Source organism: Callionymus lyra, chromosome 8 (assembly GCF_982586985.1).
Source record: "Callionymus lyra chromosome 8, fCalLyr1.hap1.1, whole genome shotgun sequence".
In the NCBI taxonomy this organism is placed as follows: Eukaryota; Metazoa; Chordata; class Actinopteri; order Syngnathiformes; family Callionymidae; genus Callionymus; species Callionymus lyra.
In genome coordinates, this window is record NC_141825.1 from 18,259,904 (window position 1) to 18,283,736 (window position 23,833).

Genomic DNA, 23,833 nt, shown 5'->3' on the forward strand with positions numbered 1-23,833 from the left:
GTATAGAAATCCTATTTTTCACGAGTTCAGCATCAATAGTCGTTCAACTGCAGCGTTACACTAAAGACTCTCATACGTCCAACAACCCATCGTAGATCTTCACGAGCCCTTGTGTACGTGTGGCCTGGACTCGAGGGTTTGAGCACCAAGAACTCAGAAGTGCACAAGTGGACCCGGCCTTGTGTTCGCGGCTGATGTGAAACACTTGAGCCACTCGAGTTATTTGTCTACACTGTACTCCTCCCTTTAAATAGACAAACCTATGCCTGAGAAACCCCTGGAAGCCCTGCTGTCGAGAGGCGGATCAGCGGAAGGCAAGACAATGGCCGCCTCTCATTGTGCCGCAATAGGCACTCGGGCACTTTCATCTCCAGGTTTTCTGCCGTTTGATTAAGTGAGGGAGAAAATTCTACTTCAGCAGGCTTAAGCCACGAATGCAGACAGGAAGAACACACTCCAGCGATGTGGGAAAAGCAAGACTATGGCCGTTAACAAATGAGCCTGTGAGAGCGGAGCGCGGTGGCTGGCTCCATGCTGGATGCATCCGGTCCCGCTTTTATAATCTAACAACAACAACTCTGAAGGGGCAGCTAGTTTGAAGTGCCCACAGCTAATGCAGAGACCCAGGAGAGCTCCGTTCTGGAGTGGAGTGACTGGGCCATTCACCCTCATCCTTCCCAAAAAGTCCTCAAACACCAAAAGACCACTCATGAGACTAAGAGGATTGTTTGCGTCATACCTCTGAAGAGATGCAAAGGGGGTTATAGTCTTGTCGGGTTTTACTTCTACCAGATGTAACGTTTTACTGAACCGTCCTAGATTCCCTGCACTAGACAATAGACCAACACTAAGGTAGGACAAGATAAATCGACATCATGTCTAGTAGAAATGGAGGGAGCTCGGAAAAATTAACCATGTGAATCTGAACTTCAAAATTCATGAATAGATTTCTAATACAAAACCGTTCACAAGTAATTCCACTGACTTACAGTTGACAGTTTAGTTTACAGTATCTTAAACTAAACATATAAAATGGCAGTTATATTATAGTATATCCAAACCAAGTCCGGATGATTGTCCAACAGACGGCTCGCACTAATATTAATACCGTAATGGTATCACCATTAGGGACCTCTGTACAGAGAAGAAGGCAAAGAAAAAGAAACGTTCACGGACTATAACACATTTGATTGTGGATTATTTTTGGAAGTGATGGCTTTGTGTAAACTAACAACAGCCTATGAATAGTTCCCGGGTGACTTTTGTCCGTATATATCGTCAACAATCGGCTCCGGATGAAAGGTATAAAAAAGCCGGTTGGGATTTTATACTTGGTCCCAAATGACCGTTAAAAGTGTGATTCGTTATACGTCTGTGAAGGTTCTCGTTCATTAACTGTTGTCGTCCATATGTGGTCAAAATCAAACACAATGCTATAAATACGTCGCAACAAATTACAGGCAAAAACGAGTTGATATTCTATCCAAAAATGAACCAGGGTAGAAAACTTTTGATACCAAACAATCCGCTTCTTTCGCTTTAGCAAATCTCCGAAATCATCGAGTTCAAACTGATAAAATATAAATTATTTGAATCCTTTAAACCACTTTCTCACTCATCTATCAAACCTTCAAGCTAGGTTAACTTGGTTCTTTAAAGTTTTCTGCGACCAGAATGAATTGTGCCACAAATAGAGCTACGGTTAGAACCACAATCAAGACATAAAACATGCCTTATACAACTTGTTTTGACTTCAAGACCGTGCGTCAAGTGCGTTTACTATTTAAAGCCCTCAAACCAGACACGTCCGCACGCCTTGCACACTAGGATGCCTCTTGAAAAGTTGACAGCTCCGCCAGCGTTAACTGCGAGTGTGCTGAGACTTTGAAAAGCTAAAGTTAGTCACTTAAATATTAATGCCAGCTCAGTAATTTCCCAGTTAAAAACTGCAGCCTCTCTAACAGCACCCAGGACAGCTTCCTCTCATGTCTGCGGTTCTCCTGAGACCGTTGTCAAATCCTATCGGGATGCATTTGCTTCCATTTACAGTTGGACTTCCATTAACCCACCAGGACGGCCGCACATAAAAAGAAGATGCCGAGCAAAGCAGGAAAGACGACCGACATCAGCAAAAAATGAGAAACTTAAGCAAAGCAGTTCTTCTTAAAATAGATCACCTCAACTTTAAAGTAAAACATAGCATTTTTTTTTTTTTTTTTATAAAAACAGTTTATTGATTTAACAACAACTGTCAACTGTACAATCCTCAGGGATGATGATGATGACATAGTAGCTACACACCATTGTGTTAATTGTTGTAGCTAAGAGCAGATTGTAGTGGAATAACAATGACTTTTCTGAAGAATACCCAAATCACCGTGAGTGAGAATGGCTTTACCTGCCACCTAAACGATCATCTGACCTTTCAGTCCGAGCGTAAAAAAAAAAAAAAGAAAAAAGAAAGGAGATAACCGCCAAATCTTTGCTGAACGAGTGAATGAAGTGTCACATGAAATCACAGCTGCTTCACCATAAAATCCGTTAGTCCTTTAGTTGGCTCCACTTGAAAGTCATTGAAAGCATCCAGTGTCCAAAACAAGTCTTTTGTGTCAAGTTAGATTTCCATGAAAGGGTTCCAAAAATCAAAGCCACCAGTTCCTCCGTCCATCCAGACAGGAAGTGGGACATGTCCAAAGTCAAGCTGCCGAAAAATTCCTTAGGGCAAATGTCTGTTCCGTGTTATTGATATTGGAGAGAAAAAAAGTTGTTGTCGGGGAAAAAAAAAAAAAAATCCAAATTACATTTTTTATAAAGGTCATCGTGGAGGACAAGCTTGAAAAAAGCAGAGGAGGGGAGGGTGAAACGGAAATAGAATATCCTCTTACAAAGTCCTAATCTAATTTTCATCCCTGGGGTGGGGGGGCGCGGAAAATCACGGAGAGAACGAGAAAGAACCATCACGAGCGTAATTGGACACCAAAATATAAATCTATAAAAGGCCTTTTAATACTCCATTATGTACACTTTTCACAGGACCTCCGAGGAGAATCTCCACACGAAGCGCCGCTTCTCGTGAAGTCGTGTTCTGTAGCTCCACGTTGAAAAAAGGACGAATAAAAAAAAAAAAAGAAAGATGATCCAACAAACGAAAAGAAACGGCAAGTTATTTTCTTTTTTTAGTGCCTCTGGGCTCTGCACTGTACAAGTGTTAGTCGCAGGTGTGAGGAAGGGACGAGACGAAGAACCAAACGTGTCCAGTTTGCCAAACTTCCTGCACGTTCTTCCGGCCCCGGATCTGCCACAACATCCATGTTGTCTTTGAGGAGGGGGGGACGGCGGGGGGGCTAATAGATGACTTCATATACAGTGGCCTTCTTGTCACCAGAACCCGTCACGATGTACTTGTCGTCTGTCGAGATGTCGCAGCTCAGGACCGATGAAGATTCCTTGGACTGTGAAGAGGAAAACATGGTCACTGGAGATGAAAACATGGTTGCATGACATGCAGAACTCATGCAGCAAAAATGAGCAAAACCACTTCTGTCTACAGCAGCAAGGACTGCCTGGTATCTTCCGGGAATTACTGCTGGAATGACTCAGGTATGGTTTAAATAAAGTCCGAGTCAGCAGCAGGCAAAGGGATCAGATTAAGTTTTGGCCCGACAACACATCTGATGTCAGGTCGGTTTTCACCGGGAGCCGATTCGCGTCTGTGACCTTCCACTCAGGAAGCTTTTTAGGCGGCGACCGACTGATTTTATTGATCGTGGTACCTGGAATATGCTGGCGCCGTACGGAGTCCTCCAAGCATTCAACAGGTTGTCCTTCCCAGTGCTTACAAACCATTTACCTGCGGGTGGAAAACACAAGATTAAAAGCCGAGCTCCATCAACGATGGCTTGATGACGGGGTCAAAGCGTGACGTTACCACAATAGGCGAACTTGAGCGACAGGACGCAGCTCTCGTGCAGGTGGAGCTGGTACTTGTCGGGCTTCGAGTGGTGCAGGACTTCCACGTTGCTGCTCTCCATGCCCACCGCTAGCCATTCACCGGTCGGACAGTAACCCAGCGAGAAGATCTACAAGGAAACAAGGAGATAGGTGACGGACAAGTACGCAGCAAATGACAATGACATAAAAATGAAAAAAAAAACAAAGTGATCCAGGGCGTGCACATAAGGTACGGAGTGAGTCGTTTATATGGTGTGGTGGCTGGAAAAGTTGTAATTTAAGTAATAACAGTCGTCCCTTAACTAGTTTAAAACATTTATTTAGCAAAATACATTTAAACAACAACATTGCATATGAGGTGCTATACGTCTATGAAACTCTCTCAGTAACATTGGCCTGAATGCTTTGCCGCCCAGCCAACCAACCAATCGCTTTTGACATAGAAACATAGACGTTTAAATACAGTATTGTAGCGACCAATCAGCAGTCACTAATAGGGATGTGTATTAGGGAGAATATTGTGATACAATATATATACAATATGTATCATGATACGTTTTTGAAAATAAATATAAAATAATAATAATAATTCTTTGTTTTGATAAAGTTTGGTTGAATATCGATACAGCATCGTGTAAAAAAAACATTGCAATATATCTCATGTATGCTGTATGAGTGCAGAAAGGCATAAAGTTCACTGTTTTGTTAGTAAAGTGAGTAATAAATGCTCCTAATAAGTTTAAATCTATCTGCCGTTTAAATAGATTACTTTTGTAACAGTGTGAACAATGAAAAAGGAGACTGCAAATATCAGATATGTAGTACCGTGTGCAAAAAATCTGGCCAGGGACCACTGTATACAATCTAATAATAAAACGGTCTGTATATAACGGGGAAATAATGAGCCATAGTTGGGCAGAGGATTGAGCTCAGAGGGCGGCCATCTTTGTCTTCCTTTTATCAAGTACCTGTGAAGTGAAGTCGTGCTGCTGCAGCTGCCGACCCTCCCTCAGGTCCCAGGAGCGAACCGTGTTGTCCAGGCCGCCGGTCCACAGTTTAGTACCGTCGTGAGAGATATCGATGCAGCTCGCACCATCCGTGTGACCCTGGAATTGCCTGTTTAAAAAAAAGCACAAGACGATGTTATCGAGCGCTCGGACCGTGACGGGATCCGTCCTCGTCTTCTTCCTCCCTCACCTGACGAGGGTCTGGTTGTGAAGGTCCCAGACGGCGATGTTCCCGTCGCTGCAGCAGGAGAAGCAGACTTTGGCGTCGGGGCTGATGGCCAAGGCGTAGCAGGCCGGGGCCGAGGAGGTGAGCTCGGCCTTGATGCGGGGCGTCTGCGAGGCCAGGTCCCAGATGGTCAGCGTGCTGGCCTCGCCTCCGACGATCAATGTGCGGCCATCAGGCAGAAGCTTACAGGAGCGGATGTAGTTATCCCGGTTCTGTTGAGCAGAGGACAAAGACGATCAATACTTGTTCAGGGCAGCAGAGCCTGAGAGAGATTTAGGAAGAGGATGAAAATCCCGGCGTCTAAATAAATCAATCGGAGTGAATCAAATATATTCCGCTCAGTCGCAATCACACGCTTTCCCGGCGGCGTGCGTTCCCATATTTAATTTATTACGGGACCTCAAGTGAATGTCATAGTTTTCTCCACGGTGGGATTTACATCCAGATATACCTTCGACTCCAGGAACTCAACCACGTTTCATTCCAAGTCCATTTGAAAGGAAACCTTTATGTTTTTGTTGAAATCAATCATAACTTTTGAACTAGTCATGGGTTGATGAGGCTTCATCCAACAACTGTGTAGTGAACAGTGTATCATGAGACATGGTCTTCATCTAGATGCCACTTTTAGCTTAAAAATGTCAGGTTTCATCGAATTAGTAGGTTTAAGGCTAATGATGAGGTATCATGATACAGTGTCTTCATTTTGAAATACCACTAGATGGCACTCAATGCTTTAGAATCTTTGGCAATAACCTAAATATTCAATGGAAGCTGGCATTAAAACTTATACAGACACTGTATCATGATACCTCATCAACTGTTTCATGAGGCCTCAGCCAACCATTAGCTTTAACCTACTTTTAAACTTATAGCGCCATCAAGTGGCCTTTAAACAAATGGAGCACTGCATCATGATACAGTGTCTTCACTACACTTCCCTTTCATGAAGCCTTATCAACTCATCACTAGTTGGAGCCAAAGACTATAAAGCAGAGAGTGTTGTTTAGTGTATCATGATACAGTGTCTTTATTTTTGCAAGAAACTAGATGGCAAATCATTGAATTAGTAGGATACAGTCAAAGATAATAAAGCAGATAGTTCCATCTAGAGGTCTTTCAAAATGAAGACACTGTATCATGATACCTCATCAGCTGATTCATGAGGCCTCGTCAACACATTATTGTCTTTAACCTACTAATTCATTGAAAACTGACATTTTCAAATTTAGAGTGCCATCTAGTGGCCTTCCCTAATGGACATTGTATCATGGTACAGTGTCTTCACTATACAGCCGTTTCATGAGGCTTCATCCACCCATCACTAGTTAGAGCCATAGATTACAAAGCAGAGAGTGTCATCTAGTGTATCATGATACAGTGTCTTTATTTTGAAAAGACAGTAGATGAAATTCAGTTAGTAGATTAGAGCCAAAGACTATAAAGCAGAGACTGCAATCTGGTTGCAATTTAAAATGAAGACACTGTATCATGATGCATCATCAGCTGTTTCATGAAGCCTACACATGACTACTTTGAACTCATGAAGAGCTCTTATGTCCAAAAATAGTAGCAACAATTTACAAGTAGTATTTCTTGAAACAGTTTTTGTAATTTTATGTTTGTTTTTTTTTACAATATAATTCTTGATTTTTCTCACTTTTTTATTATAATTTCTTCATAAAAAGTCAAAGTGTACTTTATTAAATCATTTATTAAAATAGAAAAAAAAAAAAAACATCTATCAGACACTTTTCCAACAGCTTCTTAACAGTAATCCACTTGTGTAGGTGCGCTTGTGCGTCACTCCCAGTCTAGGTGGAAACACAATGTTGTTTTTTTTCTTTGTGTAAATTCTATTAATAATGACGGCTGAACAAACACAGCTGATTGATTGACAGCACCAGTGAGTAACCCGTCATCTGTATTTGTGCTATTAAACTCTCCTACAAAAGGCATTTCTGGTGCGTTTCCTATATAAACACCAAACTTTTGTCCCAGCGACAATTGAATTATCCTTCGTCAAACATCTCTCGCCACGACAGAAGAATGAGCAAACACCGGGTCGATGAGTGAGGCAGGGATCAATGTCGGGTTCTCACCAGACAGTCCAGTTGGGACACGGGGCTCTTGCTGCCAGGTTGGCTTATATCCCAGATTTTGACACAACCCTTTCCACCAGTGTAGACATGACGAGTGGGGTTGCTAATGGTGACCGCACACACCACCTCGCCGTGACTCAGCGTGTTGATCTGACGGGCGTGGCGTGGAATACCGTTGCCGATCAGGGCGTCGGGCGGGAAGGGCACGGGCTGCATCTGCCCGTCTGCGCTGACGTGGAACGAGTAGGCCCTGAAAGAGAAACATTATTTTTTAAAGCCATCAGGATACAGCCAGAGATTCACAGGTTCACTTACGGCTTTCCACCAGAGATGGAGGTGAGACTCGCTGGAAGACCTGGTGCTCTCATGTGGGGGTGAGCCTCGAACCCCTGAACGGAACAGAAGGTTCAATTAAAGGAAATTATTTTTCAGTTTTTTAATTGTATACAGTTCACCTGGGTGTATTTTACTTTTGTCTGTTTTTCAACATCACAATAATTTCAATAGTTTAAACCAAAAACAAAAACTACTTTTACATTTAAAACATGGTAGAACTTTTAAATTTTACCATCTCATGTTGCTTATTTATCTTTTTTTAATAAACTTTTACTCATGTTTTTTTCATTGTTCAGTAATCCTGTCACTTTATTTGCACCAGTTTTTTTTCAGCTGGTGTGGAACGACTTTAAACATCATCTTAACTGAAACTAATATTGACTCATTCAGACTAGATCAGCGGGTAACAAGGAGTAACAACTATTCATTAAAGAAGTTCCTGGTCATTTACAATAATTACCCATGATTTCATCAGATTGGAAATTAAACCTCGTGGAATTGTTTACTCAACACAAAATGTTTTCAGAACAGGTCCATTGTCTTAAAGGACCATTATAGTAGCAAAATGTTGGTGGTCCCTTGTTTCGATTAAGAATTAAAAATGTGAACTAGCCCTTAAAATAGAAACACTATTCCAATAATGCTCTCTTCGTCTCACTCCCTCTCAGTGAATGCATCATTGCAGATGTAGTAACGCTCTTCTTTTGTGCTTTCAGAAATGTGAAGAAGAAGTGCTGTTGGGTACCATAATATACATGAGCTCAAAGCTCAGATTCTCTAAATTTAAATCTTATTAGTGGCGACACTCTGGGTCACCTTTATCGTATATAAATATATTTTTTAACTTTCTTTGAGCTTGTATTTCAAGAGTCTTGGTTTGTGGTGAATGTTGTGAGAACACAAATCATTGAATATTAGAGGCATGTTTGCTAAAAGTGTGCTCTGAGGTCATCGAAGGGTCTCGATAAGGCAGTGTTTGTATTACCATGGGGGATCGTCCGTAGGCGGCGGCGGCGGCGGCGCTCATCTGAGGTGATATGTGAAGACCAGCATAGACACCGGGGCTGGTCAACCCTCCGTTCATTTCGTGGTGGCCCATCATGGCGAACGGCGTCGGGTACGAGCCTGCGATGGAGAGAGGCGTCCTCAAGGCCGGAGCAGCTGTGGTCCAACAGAAAGAAAAGAACATTGGTATTCGACATTACATTAGGAAAAAAAATGGACATAACCGTTAAAGAGAATTGAACCAACCGAGGGCGTCCATGCCTGGTGGCTTGCCCAGGATGGGTCTGAGCCCAGGAGTGGAGCTGGTGCCAGGGGTGGGGGCATCGTTGCGGGGAGTGGGGGTGTTGGACTTGAGGCCTGGAGTGGAGGATTTGTCATTCTGGAAAGAGAAGGGAAGAGCATGCGCATTCAAGAAATCTGCGGTGCCAAGAAGCATTCTGACTGACAATTTGAGAGCGAGCTGAACTTAATCCAATCTCATTCTGACAACCCACACAAGTCCCGTCGAGCCATAAACTGCTATTTATTCTAAAACCTATTACGGTCACAATAGAGACCGGGCCAGCTTCTATCCACTGTAATCTGTTGAAGGGAAAATCCCAAAATAGTTAAATACACGGAGCTATTAACAGTGAGGACCTTCCTGATCCTGATGCGGGATGATATTATCGCTGACATTTTGTCATGCACTCAAATCTATTCCCTAATCCGAAGCGGAATACATCCTAGATTGGTTTGCATATATCTGGCACTCTCATTTAAACATGTCCTGGCCTTGTTGGCTCCCAAATCTCTGGGTGTCTTACATGACTGAGCTCCTTGGCTTTGGAAGACGGGGTGCTTCCAGAGGACGCTACCGATGCGGGACTGTTTGGCGTGTCTTTCTTTGGGGGGCGGGGCTTATCGATGCCATTCTCGGGGGGAGAGTGTGCCGGACTCGCCCGAGGGGTGGCGGGATCCTGAAGAAACACAGAAAAAAGAGGTTTAAGCATCTGAACCTAAATTGATAGTCGATAAGCCATTTAAAAAAAGTTCTCACCTCATTAGACACGTCCACGACTAGGTCATCGCTTTTCTCTCCGTCGCTGTCCTGTTGAGATAATTAGCCATAGGTCAACATGACTGATGTCCCCTTCGGCGTCTTCACAGCGGACTCACGTATCGGCTCAAATTGTCCTTTTCGTCCACTTTGCGTTTTTTGGAGTCCAGGCTGTAGTCGGAGGAGCTGCGGTGCTTCTCGCTGGCCGTGCGTAAGCTCTCAGACGGAGATATAGAGTTATTCTGGACACAAAAAAAAACAAAAGGCGTTGTTATCCCATGTCACAGTCAAAAGCAGGCGGTGAATCTGTTGCAAGTCGTCCACAGAGGACACACTGTGCCAAACCAAACACTAAAATGTCTCCCCCCCCCTTAAATGCAGCTGAAGTCGTGCACCCAGCAGTACCCTGACACAAGGCCGGCTCTGGTCAACAGTGGGCGCTTGTCCCGGACGAAGAGGCGGAGGGCTTGTTTTCTGAGCCACACTCTCTCCTAGTCATCGGCGGACAACAAACAGCCTCATAGGGACATGAACAGTGTGTTGTCGCCGAACAGAGGATCTTTTCTTTGGACTCAGTCGGGCCAAGCGTGAGAGAGAAAGCGGGGGTGTGTGGGGGAGAGGAACTGTATGTCGTGGGCATTGATTGCTGCAGCGCTTTTTGGGCACCATGTCAGCTCCGGCTCCGATAAAGAATCTATAATATCCTGCCAGTGGGCTCGGGCGAGCGGGACACACTGGTACGACTTTACGAAGCCCACACAGACTTGGGACGACTTACTCTAAACGACAGCGGAATGGGAGGAATTAGGCGACCGTCCAAAGGCTTTCAACTGTAAACCGTCGGGTTATCTCTCAAGACCCCGTGTCTACGAAGAGACCACGGATGTGGACAGAACAATGGCTCTATGGTAGTAGCGGTCCAAGTATTTTTCAGCTTGTTTTTTTCCAGCTATTATACTTGGCGTGCCTCATTAACCGAAGTCACTACTTGGATATCGGACGACCTGGAACGAGAGCACAAAAGCCGGGCCTCTAATCGCAGGAGGATTTTAATTTCTTCAGACATCACTGCGTCTATTCGCTGTAACGCAATCTCATCATGACCCGACAATTTATATATTTACACAAAATATTTATTTTTGTTGCAAAGCTAGCATTGCATTGCTAAAGCTAGCTAAATACTTAATTCTTTGAATACATTTTTCTTACCTTTTCATGACCAATTGTTTAATTTAAAATAAGAACCAGGTATTACTGATGGTAGCGACTCTATATAGACGCCTTATTCTGAATCTCTAGCAGGTGTTTTGGGATTATTCCAAGCACCTCAAGAAACCCCATCTAAACAACTCAATCACATCCTTGTTACAGTAAATAGATGATCAGATCAACTGCTGACCCACAAACCACAGAGACGTCATAACAACTCCATGAATAAAAGAGGGAGACGTTTGCCTCCAGCAATCATTCAATCACTTCCAAGAAAGAGAATAAGGGATCTTGGTAAACAACAAGAACAGAAGAAGGGATCAAACAAATCCCTGAGGAATGGGCAGTCCAAGTCTGTCTTTAGTCGTGATGAAATTACAAGGTTTCTTAATCTCTGCGCCATGACACCAGTCGTTTCCCTTCTGGATTAATCGTGGGATTTGCGATTCCAAAACCTCATTCGGAATTCATCATTTCATTGAAATCCGATGACAACGCGGCGTGAGCTGCATGGGTTTTAGTCCAGGAGACTTGTGAAAGAATGAGCGATGAAGGTTGTGGGTTTGGAGACTCACCGTGCTCTCTGTTTGGCCGGCATCACGGTGGTGGTGGTGGAGGCGATGATGACATCAAGCGAAGCAGAAAGAGAAAGAAATCAGTTAGTCTATAAAAACAGATGCTCCTGGCGGAATGTGAGACTTCACCGCTGGCTTCTCTTATCACTGTGTGTGTGTGTGTGTGTGTGTGTGTGTGTGTGTGTGTGTGTGTGTGTGTGTGTGTGTGTGTGTGTGTGTGTGTGTGTGTGTGTGTGTGTGTGTGTGTGAGATCTGTTGAATAGCTTATGGAGTCATGGACAAGGAATGCATCGGCTCATTACCCAGACAGAATGTGAACAGACAAGATGTGCTCGTCACCTCGGGGCTCGACTACTCTGCTCTGGAGACAGAAGCTCTCGCCGTGATGGACTGTCCGCTTACTTCGTCTCGGAATTAATGTTCTGTTGTTTCTTCTACGTAATTTACGGACTATGAGACTATGAGACTTTAAACCTCCTAGTGGCTTCCTAGTGTCATCTTACTGTTGTCACCCAAGAATATTTGTGCTGGTAATACTACGACCCCCTTACTGGGCAATACTACAGGGGGTCATAGTAATCCAATTAATTCTAGGGGCGTCATACTATAAAGGATAGCAAGGTAACACTACAAAGCATAGGGGAGTAATACTACGAAGCCAAGCGCAGAAATACTACAAAGCCGAGCATAGGAATACTACGAAGCCAAGCGAAGGAATACTACAAAACCGAGCATAGGAATACTACGAAGCCAAGCGCAGGAATACTACAAAGCCGAGCATAGGAATACTTCGAAGCCAAGCGCAGGATTACTACAAAGCCGAGCATAGGAATACTACGAAGCCCCTGGAGTAATACTCTAGACTCTGTGCGGAGCAATACTACAACTCTGTGCAAAGTAATACAACAGCACAGAACGGAGTAATACACCAGCAGGGAGTAATACTACAGCACATCACGGAGTAATACACCAGCAGGGAGTAATACTACAGCACAGCACGGATTAATACACCAGCAGGGAGTAATACTACAGCACAGCAAGGAGTAATACACCAGCAGGGAGTAATACTACAGCACAGCAGGGAGTAATAGTATTTCTCTGAATTATACTACGCAATTCCTGGAGTAATACTATAGTGTTTCACAGGGTAATACTATTTTGTTGATTTGCATTGCTTCAACGTTTTACTATTACTCTACGTAATGTATGGTGCGGTGCGGCGAGTAATACTACACGTTTCACGGAGAAGCTTCATAGCTTCATAGCGAAATTTTGACAGACGTTTCTGTGTCACATAAAATGGGTTTGAGGTCAATAAGTACAACCAGAATAAATGCAGTAGACGCACCGGATAATAAGCCAGTTCTTCAGGATATAAGGATTTTAAGTGCACCTAACCGAAAAATACGTTGAAATAAGCTAACGCTAACAGCAGCTCACCTCTGTGTTCCAGATCATGGTGGTTCTTCTCATCCTTCACCGGGAGGTGGGCTTGGCTGCCCAGGGCGCCCAACGCGAGAAGGCCCGATCCCGCACCCGTGACAGGGGGGATGCCGGGGGGCTGCAGACCCGACGGATGGGGCGGCAGCTGGACCGGAGGCCCGTGGGCGGCATGGGAGAGATGCTGGGCCTGGAGCTGCTGCTGCTGCAGGAAGACATGGAAGCAGACAGACACCAAGTGGGTCGGAGTGAAAAGGCAAGAGGAAAGCCAAACAGTGATCAGTTAAATCCTGGATGATATTAGCGCATTCACACATCTATTACTGTCAGGATCAGAGCGCAATTCCCCTCCGTGACTTCTCCAGTGCCAGGACAGGGTGGCATAAGCCGTGTGAGTCTAAGCCGAGGAGGGGAGTAGCACGCTCCTTCTTAACACTCCATGTGACCAGCACGCCACCTCCAATATTTCTCATCTCGCCGACAAACTTCGGGATGCTTATTGCAAGGAAGCTTGACTAAAATAATGCGTCACACTGCGGCACTCCTGCGCCCTCAGCAAGTCGAGCAATCCTCTTAAGGAACACGAATCCGTGTAGGAATCTGTCAGCATGTGGGCCAAACAACTACCTGCTCCTTAAACACTTGAAAAACACAACCAGCCTCTATTTACTACTATCGTATTCATGTTCCCGGATCAACAGAACATGAATCATTTGCACGCCCCAAACTTAAAAAGAGTGAGGGAGGCTAAGTGCCAGAAGCTGGCGCTCCATACCTCCCACTTGGAGTATGGGAGCGCGTGATTATGTGTGTCTGGAAGCCAGAACCAGGGGTCCCAGGCTGGCACTCAGTCAAGCCTCCAATACTCACCATCAATATTTGAAAGGCACGGGGAAATGGATGGGAGTTAAAAGGCACTCAGGATGGAAGTAAGCAGTTTAAAGCAAGGTTAAATAATACTTAGCTGAGACACCAATAAAAACATGTGCAATTTATTACCCGTCTACAAGGCAGCTAAATAATTCAGCTGTTGTTACAACGTGCACCCTCGTTTACAAGACGGACTGCAGTCAGTGACCATCTATGGACATTTTTTCAGGATGTTAGGAAGCCAGTTGTGAGTGTGGAAGACGCTAACTGTATATTAGCTAGCTCGTAAGTAGCCTCAAGCTAGCCGCTGTGCATAGAAAAATTTGGTTTAATTATGTCCTTTTTTTCCCCCCCAAAGTTATTTCCTTCGAAATATATTTCTTTAAACTAAAACAAAACAATGGATAAAAAGACTGAATCTGCTAATTTTTTTCAACATTTTCTGAGAACATGTTGTAGAACTGGGGTGGAAAAATGTGTTTCCCAAGAATATATCTGTAGGAACGTCCCATTTATGAGACATTTTTTATCAACAATGACGAAATAAAAGATCATATTTTTCAAGTAATAATGCCACTTTTTTAAAATAAGTTAATATGATTGTTATTGTACATTATTTCTAATTTAATGTAGATTAAAAAAAATGAAATTGACAAAACATGTAAATATGATGTAAAGACATTATATATTTCAATTTATTTTGAGGAACAAGAAAAAAAAGTGATAAATTAAGTCCTACAATACATTTAATCATAATACATAATAAAAACAAGCACAGAAGAAACTGTTTATAAACATTTATACACAACCACTCCTATAGTTTTACTCTGACCTCATAGGGCCACATAAATACAGCCAAAGGTGTGGGCTTTGTATGCTTTTTTTAAAAAAGACTTTAACCTATGATTTCATAAAAAAAATCTCTACCAAAATACAACAATTACAGAAGTCGGAATTTGTGAAAACATAATTTAGAATATACAGCAGCTAGCTTCAGCTTAAGGTCAGAGTTCAAACTATTTTGAGAAAATGTTGTCTCTCCAAGCTTCTGAGCTTAAACTTGATCAGCAAGTGTAAGTCAATGAAAAGATGAAAAGCTAAGCATCCAATATACACGGCATTATAGAGAGTTTGCCACGAGCAAAATAGCGTTGTTAGCATTCCTAGCATCACTAGGCAACAGTGAACCGTCGTGATCATTTCCAACCTCCTCCCTCGCTTCACGTGTCAGATGTCAATCCAATTACAAAACATTCGGGGGGTTTGAAGAGGTGGGGAGACGAGCGGAGGGTTAGAGAGAGCGAGCCGGCTCTACTATCATGTCCATGAGGGAAATTAAAGAGCCAGTTCATTGGCATGGGAGAGCCGTCCTCGCTCATTGTGTTTAATGAGGCACTGATGGCTAATATGCATGGCTGATCAGCCAGAGCCTCATTACAGGGCCACAAATGAAGACAATAATAAATAAAGAAGGGCGAGCAAGCGGCCCGTTTCCTCTAATTTAATATCGGGAGATTAGGGGCTTCTCGGAATTTAACGAGGAGTAATGACAGCCATTTTTGTGACTTCTACCTTAAGCAAAATACGAAAAAACTAGACATGAAAAGACTAATATAATGCAGCTCTAATGAAGGGTTTAGGCAAAATTGATAAATATTGAAAAAAAAAATGTAAACAGAGAGGTGGTCATTTGCTTTAAAGCCCAATTAAAATGGTATTTAACCATGATATTAAAAAAAGAAAAGTAATGTTTATAGTACTTATACCTTAAATTAAAAATGGCCACCGCTGTAGGTCTGTAAAAAAGACAATTTCATTATCATATTTAATCCTAAATGTCCTTGAAAGCTCTCATGTAAGGCCATACAAGTCCAGATTTAAAAGGCAGCTAAGTTATCTCTATAATTATGACAATTAAAAGTGGTTGGTCATTTACTAAATGTACTATATTGTGCATAAAAGTGATAACAAACCACCCTATTTTCTCTCCATCTTAAACACAAATCACAGTGTAGTTTGTACTTTTATTAGATCCTTAATAATAACGTCATTAGCCATTATATAATGTATCATGAATTCACTTTATTTTCATTTGAATTTACAGCTTTAACAACAACCCTGTTCTGTCTTCTCTGGTATCTGCTCGCTCAGAATAAAGGCTGAGCAGAAAAAGTCTGCCATAATTCACTCTAATGAAAGTCTTCTGATGCAGTCAGGCCTGTGAACACACGCAGATGCCCTAGTTGCATCCTATTAATGGTCCTCGGCTCCATCAATAAGGCATGCAGGCGGCTCCTGAAGACTGTCTGACTTGCCTGGCACGCGCTTCACCCCACCTGGCTCTACAATATGCATGAGGGTTTTTTGGCGTGTCTTCAGAGCTTCTCCTCGTTGAATAACTAAAAGGGCAGGTATTCGTAAAACACAGAGCCGTACGCTTTATGGCCGAGGTCACAATGGATGTCGTTTTATGAAGCTCTTCACTTAATGGAATAATCAACCTTCTAATGCATTTGTTATCAAGCAAATGAAAAAGAAAGGAACTCTTTTATTTATAGTTTATATTTTTATATATATTTTGTTGAGAGCTGAGTTTAAAACTTTAAATCACGATTTTATTCAATATATTACACAAAATAAATCTGAAACCATCATGGGAACTAACCTACGCCTAAGTTAACACCAGAAAATATCCTTTGAAGAAAATGCATTTTTAATAATGATATTAATGTACATGAAGAGGCTTTTTCAAGCAAAACAAAAAACGCTCCATCAAGCAAAATTGAGTAAATATTTAAGGCAAACAGTGATCTCTCTTAGTTACACTCTCAATCAGAGAACAAAAAAAGATGGAGGTCTTATTTTTTGGGTCTTGGAAGTCCCCGGTTTAACAAGCTCCACTGATAAAGAAACTCTTCCTCTTTGGAATTATATCCCTTATTACATTTTCTTGTGCTCATTACATTTTCTAATTTAGTCAAGCTATTACATTAACAATAAAAGATCTAAACTGGACTATAAATTCCACCAGAGGAGGGAAACCTGAGAAACTTTCACCACAGATTTAATTTTGACCTTTCATTTCTTGCTCTAATTTCATTTTAAGTCTAAAAATACAAAGTTTAACAAAGTGGGAAGCAAAATAACGACCTTTCTACTTATATAAGGTCCCATCTCTAAGGAATTAGGAAGCTCTCAGAGATGCATCTACTACTATGGAAAGTTATAGACTTAATTTCTTTACATTCTTTGTAGTCAACTTTGTCAAATATGGCAACGCATCACATTATTGTGATAAAGCGATACCATCATATTGTGATGCGTATCGTACAGCCAGTTCCTAATAACAACCAAATCCCTTGTTTTTCATTTCGTCGTTTAAAGCCGGCAGTTCAAAACGGGAGCAAACAAAACACGGCACGGAAAAGCATTCCTGACTTCTATTAGTTTTGACGAGAATCACTGCGGAGGAAACGGCAACAAGGTTCACCCTTCTTAAGAACAACCGCTGCAGGCCCGCTTCAGTAAAAGTAATAACACATCTGCTTTAGTCCCACGGATCAAAAACAAACATCGTTCCTCCGCCTCATAGAATACAAGGATCCCACAGGGGGCATTAACTGAATTCCAGCGTGTGCCTAAGGTTTTGGATTCGGGCCTCGGAACCGACCGAGAAAAGACGTTCTAGTCGAGGACGGGGACCAAAACCAATCGCTGCTGATCGATGAAGAACAGATGATGTGTTGAATGGAGGATGGAGACGAGGACGAGTGCCGTCAGCACGAGTTGGGTTTCTCCCCCCCCACCACCACCACCTCCCTCCAGCCTTTTATTTCCCACAGCCATCCAGGTCAGCAGTGAGGGATGAGGCTGCTCGTTAAAACCTTAGCCAATTAAAGCAATACAGGCCGCGAGAGGATTCTCAAGAGCTCTCCAGCTCTCATTTATAAACACACAACAAGGCAGTGAAGATGCCACAGAGACCCGGGCTGTGGCAACAGACACGCTCTCGAGAGCGGCACTTAGTGCGCGTTTGGAAATATGGCTTTAAATATAGGAACAAAAGCATTTATGCATTTCAATTCAAAAAAGGAGGCAAATCTGCACAAACGCTCCGGTTTTCGAGTGGGTTCGGCTCATCGTAGCGGTTTCTGCTGTAGTCTGAAGTGAGTCAAAAGCAATCTACAGTGATTAACACTTTCATTGTGAGCATTAGGTACAATTTAGTTTGACTCATAATTGAGGTCTTTCAGATTTCATAACAGTCATCATTGTACTCTCAAAGGCTAATTTTCTCACAATCAGGTGTAGTTTAGTCAAATGACTATAGAACCAGTCAACGACAGGGACAAAGGAAGCATTTCATCTGCACCTCCTAGTTACACTTACTTGTGTGGCCCTTATATGGGTCAGTGTGCAAATATAAAACTGATCATGTAGGAATATTGTCTACTGCTTATTTTGTACCAATTTCACTCTAAATATAACTTAATAAATGCATCTGTTTTATGAATTTATTCCCTCTTTATTTTTGACAAAATATTAATAATAAAAACTGTTTTTAATAACTATATTGTACAATCTAAATTTATAGAAATTATTCAAATTGCTTAGCTTAGGAAGAAGTTAGCACAAAATGAAGTCAATATTGTCATTTAAAATTTCCAGGAAGCACAAATCTGTCAAATAATTCTAAAAACTGTAATGTTTACAGTATCTTTAAAGCTGTGGTCAATGTTAAGTTATTATTACACAAGAACTTAATTTAAATGGATATTTTTTCATGATATTATCACATATTTGACCTTTATTTTTGGATGATAAAGTTTACTTTATCTTACAGTCACATCATAGCTCCTACAAAGTCATTCAAGTTTGGAACTTTATAGAAACTTGTGTTTATAACAACTCCTCATATGAGTTTCAAATGAAAGTCAGTTTCATCAAACCGTTTATTTATCACGTCATAATTATATATACAACTTGTTTATCCAATAAGAAAGATGAAACGCATTGATCGAGTCTTATCCGACTATTGATTGTAATTTGAGGAAAACACTGTGACGTTCCTTTCTCTAGGAAAACAAATATTAGATTAGTTTCTAGATTCATGAAGCGGTGAAATCCAAGCAACACAACAGATTATGAGACGGTTTTAGATTTGAAGAGCTTTTCGGCTCATCTTTAACTCCGAGTAGACAAAACTTGCACCGGCTGACTCGCTGTGACCCGTGACAACGTTTGACATTTATCCAGAGAGTAAAGCTTCTTCCACTGAGATTTAGGTCAAGAAACCTCTAAATGCTTCCTCTGTCGAGTGTCGACAGAATATTCTCCAAGTCAAAAATAGTTTTAACGTGCAGATTTGCCTCATACAATCATATAATCATGAAAAAAAGGGAGTATACACACGGTGAGAGGCAGATTGGGAAGTCCACGTACCCCGATGATGGCATTCAGCTCAGTCATGGTGACCTGCTTTGCCCGTTCCACTGCCTGAGCGACCTGCTGCTGGTGCTGAAGAAAACCACCACAAAACATTAAGATTCGTCACTCCCTCAACATTTTAGATCAGCCAAAATTCACTTACTTTCTACTCACCCTCATGTCGACTAAGGGTCGGGATTATTTTCATGTTAATCTGTTCCTTTTTAGAGTTATAGACAAAAATGTATGTGCTAATGTAGCAACTGACGCTCAGTCGTCTTCATCCTTGTCCAAAAAGACACTAATAAACATCCAAATACGTCCATAGTGCTCGTCTGTGAAGCCCATCTTGTATAGAAGCCTCAAGATGAGGAATTGTTCCAGGAAAAAATTAAACAAGTGTTTACTTTAAGCTTGTTTGTAGGAGAAGCTTAAAGGCTAACATGCTACACAGACAGGAAGTACGCCAGGTAAACATGAGCGCTTTTAGTGTAGACAGTTGACTGAAATATAGACTTGTATGAGGGTGTTTCGATGGCTTTAAGTTTGTCATTTTGGACATAAATAAAGACGACAACTGAAATAGTTTCCAAAAGAAATTAAACAAGTATATATTTTAGACTTGTTTTTAGCATAAGCTAGCTTCTGGAGTCCACTGTATACACAGGGAGTTCAAGTGTTTCATGTTAGCATTTTATCTTCTGCTACAAAAAAGCTTAGAATATAGACTTTTATCGGAACAAATTTGGGAACAATTCCATACGTCAAGGCTTCAATACAAGATGGACGTTACGGACGAGCAGTACGGAGGTATTTGGATGTTTTTAAGGACGAAGATGTAGACGAAGACAACCGAGCTCCAGTCGCTACATTAAAATGAACAAACACTTTTGTGTAAAACTCTACAAAGGAACTCATTAGTATGAAAATAATCTTAACCCTTAGATGACATAAGGGTGAGTAGAAAAAAGTGATCATTTTGGGTGAACTAACACTTTAACGGACAAACGACACACTCCTCGCTGGGCTGGAGTCATTTTCAAAATGAATTCATGTTCAAAAACTCACCTCTTGTGACAGGAAAGGCATAATTTGAGCTAAAATTGCGTTGAGCCGCTTGGCAATCTCGGTCTGGAAAGAAAGAAAAAAAACAAAAAAACAGGAATGAGACGCTATAGCATGAAACAGACTCGGTGTATAACCACGCCTGTAATGTTTACACCGATTAAGTCAATTACTGCGGCAATCAGAAGTGCTTGACTCAACATCCTCTAAACAGCATGATATTGACATTTGAAATATTTAAAACATTAGGAGAGCCCAGGGGGACAGAGCACAGCTGTGCTGAGAGTGCACTCCATGCTTAACGGATATGAGTGCTGCTGCTGCGCTAAGAGGATCCTCTCTCCGGCTCTCTCTCCAGGCAGCTCTACCACGTCTGTCCTGCAGTTAACCTCGGAGTCAAACCGCACAGCCACACCCAAGGAGAGGCTCGCTGACCACGGACAAGGTTAACACACAAGTCACACTGGACGCACTTCACCAGAGGGAGAGAGAAGGATTCTTAAAAATCTTAGAAATTAATGTTGGAGATGAGGTGACTGGAGAAGGACCTCATTTAAATCGCAATATGATCAATATATCCAGACATCTTCCCTCGTATGCCTGAGTTAATGCAGTCACCAGATTGACTAAGGGTATGTATTGGCAAGAATCTGACGATAAGACACATTTCACGATACAGGGGCAATGAATGTAGGAACGAGGATATATTTGTAGTTTTGTCGAGTACTTGACTCTGGCGTTTCACAGACCACACGACTCTTGAAGTCGTAACTGCTTTTATTTGTTTTGAAACAAAACATGTTTCAAACATCAGCTTTAAAAGCTGCTGGAGTAGACTGTATCCTCTCATCCACAGCCATGGATGGGGGATCTTGCAGTATTTTATTGTTGCGGAGGACGTTTTTAACCATCTAGCGGCCGAAAGTTTAATTACAACACAAAAATATGTGCATATCTTTATATTAATCATGAAATTATTCCATTTATTTTATAAACAGATTATTATATTGCTGTCGAATATGGAAAGAGTATCATGGAAAAGAATATCGTGATGTATCACCATATCCATATTTTCTAATACCCTTAAGATTGAAGCATTGTTTCAACACTGGTTAGACCCTTTAGCTTAGCAGGAAGTCTATACCAATAATGTGTGACATTGTCATTCAAAACTTCCAGTAACTTAACTGGAATGTTGTTAATTATAAACACAGTATTTAAAAAATATTTCTGTGGTCTGGGTTGAGCCATTAGAGGGCAGAGCTAGTTTTATTAGCCTTCTTTTCATTGTATAATAACATAATTGCGCTTTATTTTCGGTTGACTCGTTTGGAAGTATATAGAGACATGTGGTTATGACAACTCTACCCAAAAGTACCCAAATTTCAATTTTTTTTTAAAACAGATTCATTAAAGTCTGTGCGTTGGCATGTTCTGCGTTAATTACAGTTAAAGAAACCACAATAAATGCATGTAGTGAAGAAGTTATGAAAGATTCAACCAAATAAAATGCATTGAGATGAGGAAAACATCCATAGCAGCCATCATTCATAGACAAAAACAAGGTTTAATAATTTAAGTTGACAGTATACATTTGGTGCAAACTATCATAAATAATAGAAGTTTGCACCTCATCCAAGTACAGCTAAGCACAAGTATCTTGTGAAAGATACAAGTTGATAATGTTCAATCTATCATTTACAGACGTTTTGTTATTAGACAGACGACAGGAGGAGAGATTACTTGTTCAACACTGAAGCAAGAGCAAAGTCTGATTTTTACATTCTAATGTTGAACCATAGTGCAACGATTCAGTTAAAGAAAGGCAACTCTGTGAATTATAAATCAGTTGAAATGGCTTTTTTAAGTTGTGAAAGCACATGGGGAGAGTAAATGATTAATGGTATCCCTCTGTTACAGTATACAACTTTAAAAATGTGTAAATATGACAAGAAACAACCAGAATGAAACGGCTACTGTCGAATTACCACGCCTCAAAACAAGACATAAATGGAAATAAACATGAAGAAGATCTGTTCCTGAAGTGTGGAGGATCATAACTTCAGATTGAGCTGCGACACCTCGGCCTCGTTGTGCATCAACTGCCCACTATCAACTCCATTCTTTTTCGCTTGTCGACCTACTGCCATGGCAACCGCAGCGGCCCTATCTTGCTGGGATCATTATGCAAATGGAACCTCTCCTTGACCGTAACAGGCTTTAAAAATCATATTACGTGCTCGGAGGCAGGTCATTAAATTGAATTTTCGGCCTGTCGATCACATGAAGGCGGCAAATGAATAGCGGTCATAAAAAAAAAGCGGCAGCAGGAGGTGTGCAGAAGAGGCGTGACCCCCCCCTCTCTTGTACAAACACCGCACTGCTCCTATTTCTTCCCGAGATGGGAGAGGAGACTCAAGTCCACGCTCTGCACTGGGAGAAGAAAAAATAACAGTGCCAAAGCTACATCATCTGTGGAATTTATGAGCAGCGGTTCAACCCAGGGCCACTGCAGAACACAAACACATCACTGGGATTTTCTCAGATATTTCATTTGCGGCAGCAGCGGCAAACACAATATATACTGCGCTGCGGCTTTATTTATTACACGTGGCAGAAATGCCAGGCAGTTTTGGCAGACTGACATATTACCTCTGCGCCCAGACGCAGAGATCGGAGAGTAATGTCCGACAGAACAAGACCTGCTGACCCCGAGCTGCAGCCACGACGGCCAGTTAGTCGAGCGGAAGAAACGACAACAAGCCAGAGACACACATCAGAGGGAAGGAACTCGAGATCAGAACCCATACTGTGGGAAATCAGCATGAGGTTTTCAAACTAATTGACTAATAATAATTCATGTAGGTGTGCAAGAAAATAATCATACTTAAATATTCATAAGCATTTTTTTGTTTTGTTTTATTTAAAAGTAACACAAATATCCACTTGAATTGGCTTGTATTTCATCATTCACATTTATAACTATTTATAAACTAAGCCAAGGAAGTTATATTTTTGTTGCCTTTTATCCATTCTTAACAGAAATTTTAGAAAACTATGAATGTTTAATTGAAACGTTCAGGGTGTGTTTCATTTGGATTTGTAATTTCTGCTAGTATGGCTATAAAGGTGGCTTAAAACTACGGTGGCCATGAAGGAGAAAAATAAGCATTTTTTTACAATACAGTATCGTTAAATAGAAAATATAGATTCTTATGTTTTGATTCAATAAAATGATGTTAAACATGTAACAAGATGTTGTGTTCAAGTTTTCCAGCAATTAACTGCTTCAAAAGAAACCCAATATATCGTTGTATCTACAGTATCTCACTATATTCATCATATTTTTGCCCCTGTATTGTAAGTAAGTAATATTTTTTTATATAGCGCTTTTTGAGACCAGGGTCACAAAGCGCTTAGACAATCAAAACAAAACTCAAAAAAGTACATACTTCAAAGATCAAGATAATACTGAGAACAACACATGAGTTCGTATATTGATAAAAGCGTCAAAAAATACACATCCCTAGTTTCATGCTATAGCTTTTGACTCACAGTTATTTGTCATATTATATTTGCTT

The 23,833-nt window shown here is 41.4% G+C and overlaps 1 protein-coding gene across 1 annotated transcript in view; it reads right to left on the reverse strand.

Annotated features, from left to right (window-relative positions):
* Positions 1–2,209: 2,209 nt before the first annotated feature.
* The window catches only part of tle3a (TLE family member 3, transcriptional corepressor a), a 30,772-nt gene continuing 9,148 nt past the window's right edge, over positions 2,210–23,833 (reverse strand). The window contains exons 6-21 of the mRNA XM_087798313.1: positions 20,256–20,318; positions 19,173–19,277; positions 12,891–13,095; positions 11,447–11,458; positions 9,786–9,916; positions 9,667–9,717; positions 9,434–9,586; positions 8,874–9,006; positions 8,608–8,783; positions 7,602–7,675; positions 7,287–7,536; positions 5,149–5,396; positions 4,920–5,067; positions 3,929–4,079; positions 3,774–3,850; positions 2,210–3,452 (exon numbers count right to left, since the gene is read on the reverse strand). Of these exons, the coding sequence (XP_087654439.1) occupies positions 3,345–3,452; positions 3,774–3,850; positions 3,929–4,079; positions 4,920–5,067; positions 5,149–5,396; positions 7,287–7,536; positions 7,602–7,675; positions 8,608–8,783; positions 8,874–9,006; positions 9,434–9,586; positions 9,667–9,717; positions 9,786–9,916; positions 11,447–11,458; positions 12,891–13,095; positions 19,173–19,277; positions 20,256–20,318 (2,085 nt within the window). The 3' untranslated portion in view covers positions 2,210–3,344. The remainder of the gene's footprint in view (positions 3,453–3,773; positions 3,851–3,928; positions 4,080–4,919; positions 5,068–5,148; positions 5,397–7,286; positions 7,537–7,601; positions 7,676–8,607; positions 8,784–8,873; positions 9,007–9,433; positions 9,587–9,666; positions 9,718–9,785; positions 9,917–11,446; positions 11,459–12,890; positions 13,096–19,172; positions 19,278–20,255; positions 20,319–23,833) is intronic.